Here is a 14,800-nt window from a genome sequence, read left to right as displayed (position 1 = left end):
GATCTTTATCTAGATCTACTTGGTGTATACAAAATAGCATAAATAATTAGCAGACAAGATAAAAGAATTGCCAATTTTCATTATGCAAATTGCAGAAATTTTTATAATGTCATCTTAGAACAGTTCAGTTTAATTATATTATCATTTAAATATTCACTTATTCATTAGTTAGTTTATTCATATAAGTTTATATTCAATGTATTGCTAAATTTAAAACTTATGTAAATGTATGAGCCATTTAAGGTGATTTTGACATTTTGAACTTTGTAAATATGAAGCGTCGATTTTAGTTTTATTTAGTTTTATCACTTTCATTTCATCAAAATCCAGTTTACCTGGCAATAAACAGACCGTCTCGCTTAACACTTCTGTAGTACCGAGAAGTAGCGAGAGTGATTATGCCAGCGAGACATCTTCAGTGGGGGATGGCAACATAAACAAACCCCCTTTTTAAGTAGCTCTAGCTAGGCAGTTCCATCAGAAGATAATTTCTCAAAAATGTTTTGGAAATACTTTTTTGTGACTCTATTTCTAGTAGGACCAAGTAAACGCTTCCTCACCTTGGCAACCCTGGAACGCACAGGTAAGCACAGTAACAATAATAAATTAAAAATTATGAATAATGATTCATTTCACAATCTTAGTAGTGAATCTAAATCTTGAGACGAGTTCAACTTCTTGACTATGATCCTATCAGTACTGTCAGTAGTGACTATCAGCATCATGATCATCAATGATAACAAATAAGTAATAAGACTATACTTTATAATACTTAGATCTATACTAGCCTAGATAGATCTAGATACTATTCGGAATTCGACTTAGTCTATAAACTATAACTATAGTCTAGTATAGTCGAGATCTAAGACTGTCACTGAGACTACTGAGAGATCACAAAACTCTAAGACTGAGACTAAACATTAAATTAAATATTAGATATATTATTATATAGATCTAGACTCTAGATTAAAACTCTAGATCTACTAGCATCTAGTCTAGATCTAGTGATCTAAATGCAAAAATTGACTAAATCTAGATCTAGTCTAGTAGTAATAAGTAACTTTTTAGTTATTAATAGACTCTAGATTTAGATATCTAGAAGTAGAAGAGAACTTAGACTTAGTGGTCACTTAGTCATTAGTCTAATTTTTTAGTTAGACTCAAGACTGACACTAGGACCTAGGTATAAGTCTAGATCTAGATATCTAGACTCTAGTCACTACTGGCTCTAGCTCTAGACTATTCTGGCTTGATATACATATATAATAATAATACATATAGATCTATTGTATTTATATATATAGTCTTTAAAGAATCAAGAATAAGAATCTGTTTTGATCATGATTGACATGATTCATGACATGTTGCTCTAAGTATAATATAAAAACAAATGTGAACAAGAATCTGTCCCCTTTCCCTTGGTTGTCACCTAGATTTAGAACTAGCCATAAGTTTTAGACTAAAGCATGCCTGCATGGGCTCAGGCTTCAGCCAGGAGAACCATTGTTAAAGTCTTTAATTAACATGCATGACTAGATTAACACACAGATATGCATATAATTAAATCAAGACCTTTTTTTTATGAAGAAAAGTCTGTAATTTATTAGATAAGAAGATAAACATACAGTACAATCACAACAGTCTTGTAGATCTAGAAAACTAATTAAAAAGTATCTAGATTGTAAAATTCTAGATCTATAATCTAGACTATAGTTATTAATGCTTCAGCATTTGCTTTTAATGACTCAGTCAGCACTGTGATAAAAGGATAGCTGGCTGAAGAGAATGAGAGTCTAGCTAGATCCAGATTATGTTCACTGTTCAGATGCACCAGATTTAAGGTCTCTTCCTGACTGAAAGTATTCACTATGCAAGAGCCAATAAAATAAAAGAATTCCTATAAAGTTTAGGCTCTTGGTAATTCTTATCTTGGGAGGCTGAGTGGTTAAGCGCTTTCCTTTCTAACCTGGAGTCCTGGGTTCCAATCTTGGTGAATCCAACCAACTCTAATGGGTACCTGACTTTAGTTTGGGAAAAGTAAAGGTCTTTGTCATTGTGCTGGTCACATAACAGTATTAACACCCTGCTCATTAACAGTTGGCCAACAGATGACTTCAGCATCATCTGCTCTATAGATAGTAAGGTCTGAAAGGGGAAATTAATACTTTTTTTTTTTTTAATTCTTATCTTAAAGGTCTTATCTTATAGAGATTTTATCTTTTATACATTTTATAGATTTTCAATTACAAAAAGAAATCAAATCTATTATCCATTCAACATGACTAAGTCACTGTGACCTAATCAATAGCATCCATGTTAATTAAAGACATTTAAACTAACTTTTTAAAAAAAAAAAGATCGAATCAGTAGTCTCGAGCTAGTATAAAACTTGGGCCTGAGGGCTAGGCCAACATTGCTTCCTGGTCATGAGGTACACACCTCAGGCTGTCATCACGATGTCCCAAAGTTTGAACCCTTTCTGTTCCTATCCCCTTCCATCCTGCTGGAGATCTCGGCTTGACTGCGACTTTTTAATTTAATCCATCAAAATATGACAAATATTTTTTGTATGCACACTCACAAGTGACCTGATGATTCTAAAGTGTCAGAGAGAGTGTCAAAGCTTAAAGGAATGCTTGCATGAAGACCTACCTGCTACTGGGGACTCATTGACTGTGTAGCATGTATTTCAATATCTTTTCAATTTGATCTCAGTTATGTCACAGTGACATATATCCAAATCCAGATCAATGCTTTCAGACCTGTTTTTCCTTACCCACTAACCAGATCAACACCAAAGCTATATCTTACCTACAGGCTGCCTATTTCTATAAAGTTTAGTTAAAAAGGGAAATGTTTCAAATACAATTATTTAAAGACCTAGATCACACAAAAAATAAAATATTTCATTGGCAATTCTTTTTTTTTTTTGTTTTCACAACTAAAAACACTAACAATTATTGTAAAGAACTTACAAAAGGACATCATAAAGTAGGAATCAGATTTTTTTTTTCAATCTATTTAATTGCAAGGGGAGAACACTACTTTGGAGACTTAATCTAGACATAATAATTGACTTGACTCCTGTGTTTATTTCTTTACCTACTGTTCAGTGCTCAAAGAGCAGCATTTTGTAGCCTGAGTTCCAGCTACATTTATATTTGATTATATCTACATTTTGGAGGTGCGGTGGCTGAGGGCTTTAAGCTGAGTGCTAAAGCCCGAGCTCTAATGGGTACCTGACATTAGTTGCAGAAAAGTAAAGGCGGTTGTTTGTTGTGCTGGCCACATGACACCCTTGTTAACTGTGGGCCATAGTAACAAATGACCTTTAGATCATCTGCCCCCATTTATCACAAGGTCTGAAAAGGGAACTGTGTGTGTATATCTATCTAAATTTTAACTCATATTCCAAGCTTAATGTTTCCTTTGCATTTATATAATGAATAGATTCTGCTAGTTGTAATCATCGGAGAAAAGTTTGGTAACAACCTCTACAGCTAGTAATGTAGTGTTACTTTTGTGTAGTGGTGACATCATTAGTTTATACATAACAACAAATGAGTGCATTGACTTCCAAATACTCAATACTGTTTGTTATTTAACTCTTTGGTCTAATTTGTATTTCTTGTTGCCTTGCTTTTGGTCTCTAAGTGGAGGTTCTCCTCACTACTCTCTGCTGTTTATATTTGGTGTAATTCTTCACACATTTTTCTTTGTGTCATTTCCAGGTTCAACTTTGGTTGAGCATTTAAATTCATTGAAGCGGTGTTCTAAGTTATGTAATATAAATTCATAGATGCGGTGTTCTAAGTTTTGTGAAATAAATGTTGAACTTTGGGCACTTAGAAATAGTTTTCTTATAGCTTGTTTTTTTTTTTTTTTTTAACACAATCTACAAACTTTTTCTTAACATCGTCTGCAATAAGCCAATTACCCGCGTGTATATAGCTACTGTACTTCTAGCACTGTATCTAGGTCATAGTAGGCTGTTCAGCTGTGAGAATGTTAGCACATGCTTTTATGTCAGAGTTATCTGTGCTTGTTCTTCCGTGTATTTTTTTTTTATATATAGACACACGCAGTTTGTGCTGCTACTTACAGGACACATGCTGTGACAATGTATTTCACTTTTTTTTTTTGTTTAATCTTTTCGTCCTTGATACACATAAACTCATCAGTCAACTGTTGCATTTGTCAGTGTACGAATACATTCATGTGGGACTTCTTTTTTTTTATTTATGTAAAAAAAAAAAATTACTAAAGAACAGCCAGACTATTTTTGTTTCATTTGATTTGCGTTTTTTATTTTCAAGTCGCCTGGGTGTTGTTCGGTCGTTGGTTTGTAGCTCCAAACAACTAGAACAACTAAACCAGTGTAGGCGTATTAAATTCTAGTATTAAACTTGAATAGATAGACTTTTAAAAAACGAACTTAAATATAACGTTTATTAATAATTATTCATATAGACTCAACTTGAAATGAGATCTTGTTGTAACAAAATGAAATGACATTTCAGACAAAATCTCACTAACATAATACACTTCCTCTCTGTCTCACGTCTCTTGCTTTGTCTCCCCTTCAACTTGTACACAAATCCCTTTTATTCCACTTGCATTGCGACAGACCATCTCGTGGTTTTATCAGAAACTCCTCAGCCTACGCAACCAAAAACATCCGCTCCCCTTTTTTTTTCAGCATTAGACACGCTCGTCCATAACACTAGAGTGGTCTCAAAATTATGTCCTTCACGATTTTGTAATACGTCATCACGCTATCAGAAAACAAACATGATTGGATGGATGGAGCGCGCGCAAATAAATAGTGCTTGCTACAGAACACAGAAACAATACTGAAACGAAACTTACAAAAAGAATTCTTCGTGTCATTGACATTAATTTTCTCTCTCTCTTCTCTCTCTCTCTTTCTGGAACAAACATGTGGCAATTTATTTATTATTTATAATTCCTTGTCATAAATTTTTATATTATTATTTTTTGCCCACCTCTTTGCGATGTCCGAGCCTCATTGAACTTGGTGGCTTTGAGAAAAGTATTACCAAAACAACAACGATGAATTTCATGTCATGTCGGCTAAAACTACAATCATCTCAACTAGACCGCCGCATGGTCCATTTAGAAGACAAACCACAAAGCTGAAAGAAAGGCCTTGGGAAGGGGTGGGGGGATCCGTACTAGCCAAACATCAACATCGATCTTGTCCGCACACATTGGACGTCACAGTTAAATAAACACAAACCTTTCAACATAGATCTAGTAGCTACCGAATCGATCAACGCTTCAGAGTGGACGAGCAGCCGTCCAATAAACAGGTGGGGAAATCTCTCTCAGAGAAATACAAATATGGTTGCGGTCACTTGTGTAAACTTATTGTTGACATTCTGTTTGACTTGCACAATACAGAATTGATACCATAATAGCATGAGTCGATCATGTGTGACGGATATCTTTAATATTTTACACGCTTGATTGAATACATCTTAAAACGGGACAATTCACACTTTTGTAACTATCACACTCCGATTCATAAGATTAAGAATGATTGAAGTATTTTCTGTGACCAGGCAGACACAGTTGAGACCTGCATATATTGCCACATCTAATGCAGACTAATATCAACCATTTGGTAATCAATATGTTTCCCGAAAATTCAATAACAAAATAATGGACACATTATAATTATTATACAAATTGTCGTTATTTGGGCCAATTTTGGCTTTGACTGGCGTGTTGTTGATTTCACGTCATCTAGTTATTTCAAGCATATTGGAAATAAATCGTGGAACTAATGTCAAGGACGCCATATTGAAAGATCATTCTTGCCAACTACATAATAAGGACACTTTGTGCCATGAAGGAGCTTAGACATTTGATTTTGTGGTACCTAAAATAGCACAGAGATAATTAAATAGTATTCTATACATAATTGATATCATGAAATTATCATTTTTTAAACTTAAATGAATAGAGCTTAAAACTGGTGGGGCAATTAGCCAAATATAACTATCACACATCTGATTCCGAAGATACAGAATGATTGCAGTATTTCCTGAGACCACGCAGACATAGGCCTACATGTAGGCTACATTAAAAAAATTTTTTTTCATAAATTCACATTTGAACAACGTTTTATAAACTAGTAATAATTCTTTTTTTTTTTTTAAATTAGTATCTCTCTGTCAAAACTTTTCTTATTTTAGTTTCAATTCTCTCTCTCTTCTCTCCCCCCCCCCCCCCCTCTTCCTTTTTTTTTTCTTTGTCTAGTGTCAACAGAAGAATGAGATAGACGTGTATTTAAATTATCCAATCTAGAGCCACGTTGCTTTGAATCAAGGCGCTCCATCAATCGCTTCATGTGTAATAAAACGTATGGTGATCAAATTCATTGAATGAACCTAAGAATGTAATGTGAATGGATTGCGTTCATTTCTGCTTGTGTCACGTGGTGAATATCACTCATACAATGATCATCTTTTCATGACTGTAATGGTTCAATCTTTAGAGAACATTAAGCATCTAACCGACTGCCTTCAATACGTAGGTCTATGAAGTATTCCATTACGCATTGCTTGTCAGGGTTATGTTAAAGCCTAAGCTCGTTTGCCCGGGCCCCTGACATTCAACAGGCACCTTGGTGCTCACAATAAATAAGTGACTCACTGTTAAAAATGTCATTGTTTAATGATATGAATATAAGTTATGATGACAAACTGATGGAGTAATGACATTGAGTTTGAAACATTCTAATATGTGGATCTATTAATTAAACAATAATTCTACACCTTGCTGTCCCACAACGTACACATTACTGTTCGAAACCACAACACATTGCTATCTCTAGTCACCAGCGTAGACTTCCAATCCCATACTAACTCCCTGTAGAGACATAAATAAAGAGAAACTAAAAGAACCAGTCTAGTATACTATGGCATCGAAAACAACTGTGAAATGCAGTCATGCCTTAGATACTCACCCTAAACACGGGAACACAGAAGAATCTCAATTATATTTAAGATTTAAACGTTTTAATGTACATATTGCTTAAGAAGTCGCTCGATTATTTTGTTTCTCAAGGGAATACGACTATTTCAAATATAGAAAACAACGGCTAGCTTCTAATTTACTTCCAGAAGTAGGCCGGCATATCTCGCTGAGATGTTAGCGTTGTCTGCCTTCTGAACTTCCTACAATCGTATAGGATAGCAGCTCGTGATGAAGTGTCCGAAGTCCCCCTTTTTTTTTTTTAAATTTTTAAAAATTATTTCACGTTCTGTATAATAACAACCAACCTATAAACCTGGCGTGCTGCTGTCTACGCCTGATAATCGTGATGTTGTAATAGATTTGTGTTGTGTCATTCTTTCAAATCGATATTGACGTCATTTATTTTTGTTTTTAAAGCCACTTAGAAACTCTTTCTTTGTTACCTTGACCTTTGGCTAATGGACTTTATGAATGGAACTAGCTCAGATTCTAAGGGGGGAAACAACACTCGAATCGTTAGTAAGGCATTTAAATTATTTCCTGTCTGGCTTTTGCTTGTTCGTTTTAAGTTAAATCACTGTATCAATTACTATTTACACGACTAATCTATAGATAATCTGCTACCTCTGCACGCCAAAAGCTTTTTTTTTCAAACCTTTAAATCGAACATATATGAGAGTCTAAGCTTTAACTGTTATAATATTTTTCCTTTGTTTATTGCGTGTAAAGTGTTCACGGTAAACGCCGCTAGCTAATGGACTATGTCTCTGCCTTGTTATGATTAACACCACTTAGAGTGAGTTCATATTTGTGTGTGTGTATTTACTAAGGTGCATTAAAAAACAAACGGTGATGTACGAGACATGTTTAATCCAACAGGCACATATAATATTCTTACATACAGTACACTAGTTTACTAGTAGCTAATTCCTATTCAACATCGCACTTAAATCATGTATGCACATAACAGTAACGGCTCTTCAAAGTGTAACTTGTTAATACGTTTTACTTTTCACAGACGCAATGCAATATATAATGAGCACTAGTCCAAGTGTAAAGTTCCAATCTCTAGAATTAGATCTCTATTTCTTAACGTCGCGATTTCAAAACTGACCGTACAACTGGGACGACAGTTCTTCTCACTACACTACACTACAAATACCATTCGGTCATTCCATTAGTTCAGTACACAATAAGGACATCGATGACCAGTAGACTTTCCATGCTTGAGCTAGGATACACCTAGAACAAGTCTAGTTTCACTCCCATATGCTAGTCACCTTATTACGTCACAATTTTTTTTTTCAAGGACAGATATGGCGTCGTGCTAAATTTGGTACAGTCATTAATTTTTGTCAAGGGTCCTTGCCTTTTATTTTCAAGCCATCTCGGTTTCTTTAAATTACTTTTGCATCTAGAAGTGTGTAAACATCGTTGTACAGAGCACATGGCTTTCTTATGAAATACATTTGCTGTACACAAACTCTTATTTGAAAAAAAACAACAACTTGTGTTGCTGTCAGGCCAGTAGTTCACCAGACTCCAGTGTACACAGTGCTAGGAAATCTTTCATTTTGAAGCGCTAATAGAACTTTTTTAAATTTGTAATCCCTATTAGATTTCTAAGTATCGTCATTAGGAAGTGGGCACATTTATGTTCATATCTTATCCTACCGATGTCTATATTTAGCAAACTGAAACTTGCGTTGTAATACTTGGGTTTGTATACACACACACACACACAGAGCCTCTAAGATAAACTCTTTCATAACAGAACGTCACGCTAGGTCCAGACTTTACTTTTGCTGCATTATTTTTACGCTTTTATTTATTTTTTCAACAAGAATAAAAGAAATTAATAGTGAATACAATGAAATAAAAAGATGATGATTACGTCCTACGCGTATTCCTAGGTCAATCTAAATTCTGCTAGGTCATTGGTTCTACTGGCTGACTCGGGCAACCCATTCCATGCTCTATTAGCACTAGGGAGGAAGGAGCATTTATACAAATTTGTCCTAGCATATGGGACGAGGAATGTGCCTTTATCTTTGTGTCATTCAGAGTATTTTATTAAATTTTGTTTTTGTATTTGAAGATTTTGGTTCAGTGTTTTGTTATAATTGCTATTTTACTTTTGAGTCTTCTGTCCTGAAGGCTTTCTAAATTTAGTGATTTTACTAAAGGTGTTACTCTCGTCAAATGTGAATATTCGTTTGTTATGAATCTCACTGCTCTATTTTGTGTCTGTTCCAGTTTCTCACCCTATTAAGTTCGTGTCTATTATATCAGAATGATTACGTTTAATATCAAGAAACAGATAAAGGGTTGTTACAGGAAACTTTTTTATCTGTTACATTTGACGGCACCACATTTAAAACAACTTTTAAAAAAAATATTCGAATCAACTGCAATTAACCTCCTGTTAATCCCAAAACGTTTTTTCAGCCCAATTGCTATACATTTTATGCATTCATAAACAAGAACATTTCCATCCTAAGCCTAGATCTTGAGTAGATCTCTTCATTCTAATCATTACAGACTAGTGAACACAGATGTGTCTAAATATTTAATACAATATTTGGTGCTGTTATTTTAATCGCGTAAAAAAACAAGTATTATCTATTTTCTTATAAAGGAAAGGTATCTTTACTTTTACATACTAAAGTTGTTATAATTGAGAAACTAAAGTCCTGTTGTAAGCTGGTATCCTGGTTTCTGAACGAAAATATTTTGAAGGGAACAATAAACATTGCTTTTGTTTCCTATTATATTCATGACTCTCTCAAATCTGTAGGAACATTTGAGAAATCTTTTTTAGCGGCAACCAGTTTTTTTCCACTTTTACACCTATTCACTATTAATAGTAACAAACACGGGAGGCTCTTTAGTAGGGGAGATATAAAATTAACCATATTTTTAACACTTTTATGCAAATGGTTTTAGCCTTTTTGTTAATTTTTTTTTTACATTTGTAATGCTACGTTATGTAAGTTCTGTCCTACTAAGTACTACATTTACCCAAAAAATAATGTTTACTTTTTTTTTAAAGAGAAAAAAATCTATTTAGCACTGCTTACAAGTTGAACATAATTTAAAACAACAATTAATAAGTAGGTTTTCATATTATCACACACTCCATAGTGCTGCATCGTAACCATAGAACACTTAACTAAAGGATTTTTTAAAACTGAAATGTTTTCTTTTTTTGAGGATTGGAACAAGAGGTTGGCCCTTTACAAAACAATTAGATCAATTAGATATTTATTATAAGACATCAGTTAGGCTAAGTTCGCATTTAACTTTTTAACATTCACTTTCACCTATCCATTGGTCTCCTGGACCGCTGGGGCACCACACAAGATCTGCCAAACGTCTTTCTCCATTATTCTCTGTCATTTGTCTTTGGTAGAATTTAATTCTCATGTTCTTTCTGAAAATATTGATACCTGCCTGGGTGGACCACCTTGGGGGGCCGATTTTGAGTTTGTGTTTAGACACAAACTGTCTTTGTAACCTTGTTTTAATAGGTAATGCAAACACACTACATGTAAATAGATGTAGAAGTAGAAGATCAGTCTCCTTATTGTTTTGCTAAGGTCTACCTGTTCAAAACATGAAAATAGGTTGCCTGTTTAGATTTTTAGGTCCGCTAAGTTCTCGAGGCACTTTGGTTTTACAGTCTGATAATAGGCCATACAAGATATTGTTTTTATTACTAACGTGCTTGTAAAAATACGCAGGTCGCAATTGGGTTTGGGTAGTCATGTGAAACACTGCACTCGTCCTTAATCTTCGGCACCGAAAGACTTTTACTGAGATGAACGATAACATAGATATGTGTTCTGATGTATATCTACAGTTAATTTCTGTTGAGAGGACTTTATGTACGAAATTATGCAAATTTAAAAAAAACGGATCTAATCACGAGTTTTTTCGACCTTTCTGTTCACATTAATGTTGTTCATGAGTAGCTATACTATAAAGAGAGAGAGAGAGAGCTGAAAGGAAAAGGTATATCTTTGGTAAAAACAAAAATCACTAGCTAATTGGCCACGCGGTGAGAATTCTGGGTAGACCGTTATAATTTTTCAGATATACATGTATAATCATCTTGATATTAAATTTAGCTTACGTCTTTCTATCAAAATTTTTTAAACATCACGTCACATGGTTTCAGCTTTCAGCGGAATACCTCTGGCAATAATGAATCATTGCTGGAAATGAATAGAATACGAAATGACAGACCATCAACTTCATACCATCAGAATTGATTTAAAAAACAAAACAAAAAAAAACAAAACAGAACTGTATGTCATTACGTAGTGTTAGCCATAAGAACTAGGCGTGATTCACAATGATAAGTGATACGTAATGATAAGTAACGCAGTATTGACTCACTATAAATATTTCAACATGTAGGATTTTCTGTTGACACAATGTTTATCTTTGAAACAAAAAAAAAAAAGGAAATGAAAAAGCACCCCTCTTATTAAATGACATCAGCTTGTTTCATTCATCCCATTGTGTATTGGGGTACCCTGAATGCTTCTAATCTAAAGGGTTATCATTTCTGTGAAGAGGCAGGACGTAGCTGATAAGGAAGGCTGATGCTGTATGAATTGAGAACCTTCCTCTTTCACCCACGTCTGCTGGCGGTCTAGCCTTGGTAGTGACGTAAGCGTGATCAAATAATCCTTATTCGATACCTCCCTGTATGCCCGGGGGGGGGGGGGGGGAGAGAATGTCCCCACGAGCGAGTTGATCATTCTCTTAGTTCGTTACCTCTTGAGTCCCAATCTGCCCCCCCCCCCTCTCTTTGTTTTTTTTTTGTAAATCCCCCAACTCTTTTATGATTTTTTTATTGCAGTTATATAGAGCTTTGGTTTGATGAGAATTAAGATTTTTTTACTCTCTCTCTATCCCTCCCTTTCTCCCTTTCTCACTCTATCCCTCATTTTCTCTCTCTATTACTTCCTCTTTCTCTATCACTCACTCCCTCTCTATCCCTCCCTCTCTCTATCCCTCCTTCTCTCTCTATCCCTCCCTCTCGCTCTATCCCTCCCTCTCTCTCTATCACCCCCTCCCTCTATCCCTCCTTTTCTCTCTCTCTCTCTATTCCTCTTTCTCTCTCTGCATCTCACTTCCTCCGTATACTTCCTTCCTTCCTCCCACACCTAGTTCTAAAACTACCGACTATTAAAGACACTTTCTACTGAGAGATCAAGTGTCCAAACAGTGTAACAGTATAGATTTATTTTCTCCTGCTCACCTTAAATGTAAAAAGTATATAGGTCAGCAGTGCTAGCACAAATGGTCTATCAAGTATTACACCGGATGTAGATGGTTACAGTTGCGCAATACATGTACATCGAAACTAGTATCACGATTCTATTTAGACTTTAGATGTCACTTCTTTTTCTCTCTCTCTCTCTCACGTTGTAGTTTCTAAAGGCAGACATTTATTTGAAATGTCTATTTCAGTTTGTTCTTTAAAAAAAAAAAAACTTTTTTTTTTCTACATGTCAATTTGAACTCACTGGTTTGTATGGATGCATTATTCAGCAGGAGGTGATTGATCAGAGATACACCGCTGGTTGCTCAGTGCCGGCCACAGAAGAACTCGGGTCTCGAAAAGTTTACCCTAGTGTTCCGCGAGGCCTGAATAAGTGTTCCACAAACTGCTAAAATAACTAATTAGTTGGCCACCATGCGAATTAATCTCTCTACAAAAATAAGCAAAGTGTTCCGCTAACTACTCAGAACGTAAGAAGTGTTCCGTTAAGGACAGTGTTTAGGAAACACTGGTCTAGAGCTGTGTGCATGAGGCATTCATCAAAGGTACGTGTCCATCTGGTGACTGTGAGCAAGAATGGAAAAAACAAACATTTGTAAAAAAAAAACAACAACAATGCAGCAGCAATATGTCATAAACATGTCTTGTTCTAAGTAGGGACCTCAGATCTATGCTCAGTGTTATCAGCTCTACAAGATGTACCTCTCTCTCTCCCTGTATGCCCGACAGAATAAAACGAGATGCAGATCTGTTTATATACATCACGTGATATCGCGCCCCTTCCCCATTTTGTTGTTGCTGTCAATGTCCTCTTAATGCTCCGTAATGATTCATACCAGAATTATTTTTTTCCCCACATTCTGGGAAGCTGTCTTGTAATAGCATATAAACCATGCCATACTTTCTGATCAACGTAGTTTATTGTACAATTAAAGTAGCTATAATACACAAAACAATGAACCATGATTTACAAGCGGAAAAACAAAACCTACTGAAATACCCAGAAAGACACACAGATAGAGGCACATTTCCTATTCCATACACTAGAACAAATTCGTACAAGTGCTCCTTCTTCCTTAGAGCCATTAGAGAATGGAATGGGCCAGAAAAACCAACGTGGTTCCCAAACTTTTTTGTCTCGTAGTCCCCTTGGCAGTCTTCGTAGATCCCTGGGGGATCTATATAGACCACTTTGGGAATCTCTGATTTAAGTCAGTGATTAACCCTCATGACCAGATTGTAACATAAAATGCGTAGGACGTAATTATCTTTTTTTTTTAGTAACGTCTGCAATATATAAGATAGATAATAATGTCTGTCTCACAAGAAGTATAGCGTTTTGTCATAGTCACTGGACAATAGGGTTCATATACAGTCACTGGACAATAGGGTTCATATATAGTCACTGGACAATAGGGTTCATATATAGTCACTGGACAATAGGGTTCATATATAGTCACTGGACAATAGGGTTCATATATAGTCACTGGACAATAGGGTTCATATATAGTCACTGGACAATAGGGTTCATATACAGTCACTGGACAATAGGGTTCATATGAGGGTTTGGCTCAAGCACAGTGACACAATTAGACCAAAATAAACGAGTCTCAGTGTTCCCAATTTCTTCGTTGTAGTATAAGCCAATAGAAAGTATCCCTTTGTGAAATATCATTAACTAAAACTGTATTCACCAAGATATGAAAAGCTTGTGGTAACTAGTAACCCCAGTCTATACATTTAGAAATCTTCCTCCAGTTAACAGACAGAGCAATCAACGTAATGGATCCAGTGAGCAATATTTTAAGAGCAATTATGATATTTGATCGAAAGTGCGATTTAGATTACTGATTGGAAAGTGGCTATTTTGTGAAGACTTTCAAAGTAATTTCCCTTTCCTGTCCTCACGATGAAGATATCTTCGCCCACGCCCTGTCCTAATGGACATCGCCTGGACAGTGAAACGAGTGAAGGTGACACTCTCGTGTGGTGAGCAGCTCATCCTAACATCACTGTGCTCAGCCAGGCGGACATAGTAGTAAGGAAAGAAAAAGAGCGGGAATGACGTAACATGATTGGTGATAGAACGATTACTGGCCTTGATAATCTCCTTTCAAACATTTTGAATGAGAAGCAGCCGGCATACACCATTTGGTATGTTATGTATCCCCGAGAGAATGTTGTATTTTGCTAGGAGTTCTTGACATTTTGTGTAACAAGGAACCGGAAACATTATGCCACTCGGATACTTTAGAATCGTCCCATTACAATAGTCTTGAGTGTTTCTGTGCTGTCTGGAGATGAATGTAGGGACGACTTTTTATTAATGAAATTGTATTCAGAACTATCTCTCAGCGTTAATTTTTTTTCTTAGTAAATAAATTATTTAGATATGGTAGGAAATGAATATGGTAACATGAAAATACATTCACTTTGATTTCATATGTTTCATTTCCAAACTTTTCCAACTGAAGTTACGACAGTGATTGTTGTAAAAAT

At 35.4% G+C, this 14,800-nt stretch overlaps 1 protein-coding gene across 1 annotated transcript in view; it reads left to right on the top strand.

Annotated features, from left to right (window-relative positions):
* Nucleotides 1–361: 361 nt before the first annotated feature.
* LOC106078862 (neural proliferation differentiation and control protein 1-like) overlaps nucleotides 362–14,800 on the top strand; it is a 51,020-nt gene continuing 36,581 nt past the window's right edge. Inside the window, exon 1 of the mRNA XM_056041879.1 lies at nucleotides 362–583. Coding sequence (XP_055897854.1) covers nucleotides 499–583 — 85 coding nt within the window. The 5' untranslated portion in view covers nucleotides 362–498. The remainder of the gene's footprint in view (nucleotides 584–14,800) is intronic.

This window comes from Biomphalaria glabrata, chromosome 9, assembly GCF_947242115.1.
Source record: "Biomphalaria glabrata chromosome 9, xgBioGlab47.1, whole genome shotgun sequence".
Taxonomy (NCBI): Eukaryota; Metazoa; Mollusca; class Gastropoda; family Planorbidae; genus Biomphalaria; species Biomphalaria glabrata.
This window is presented reverse-complemented; position numbering and strand designations above follow the sequence as displayed.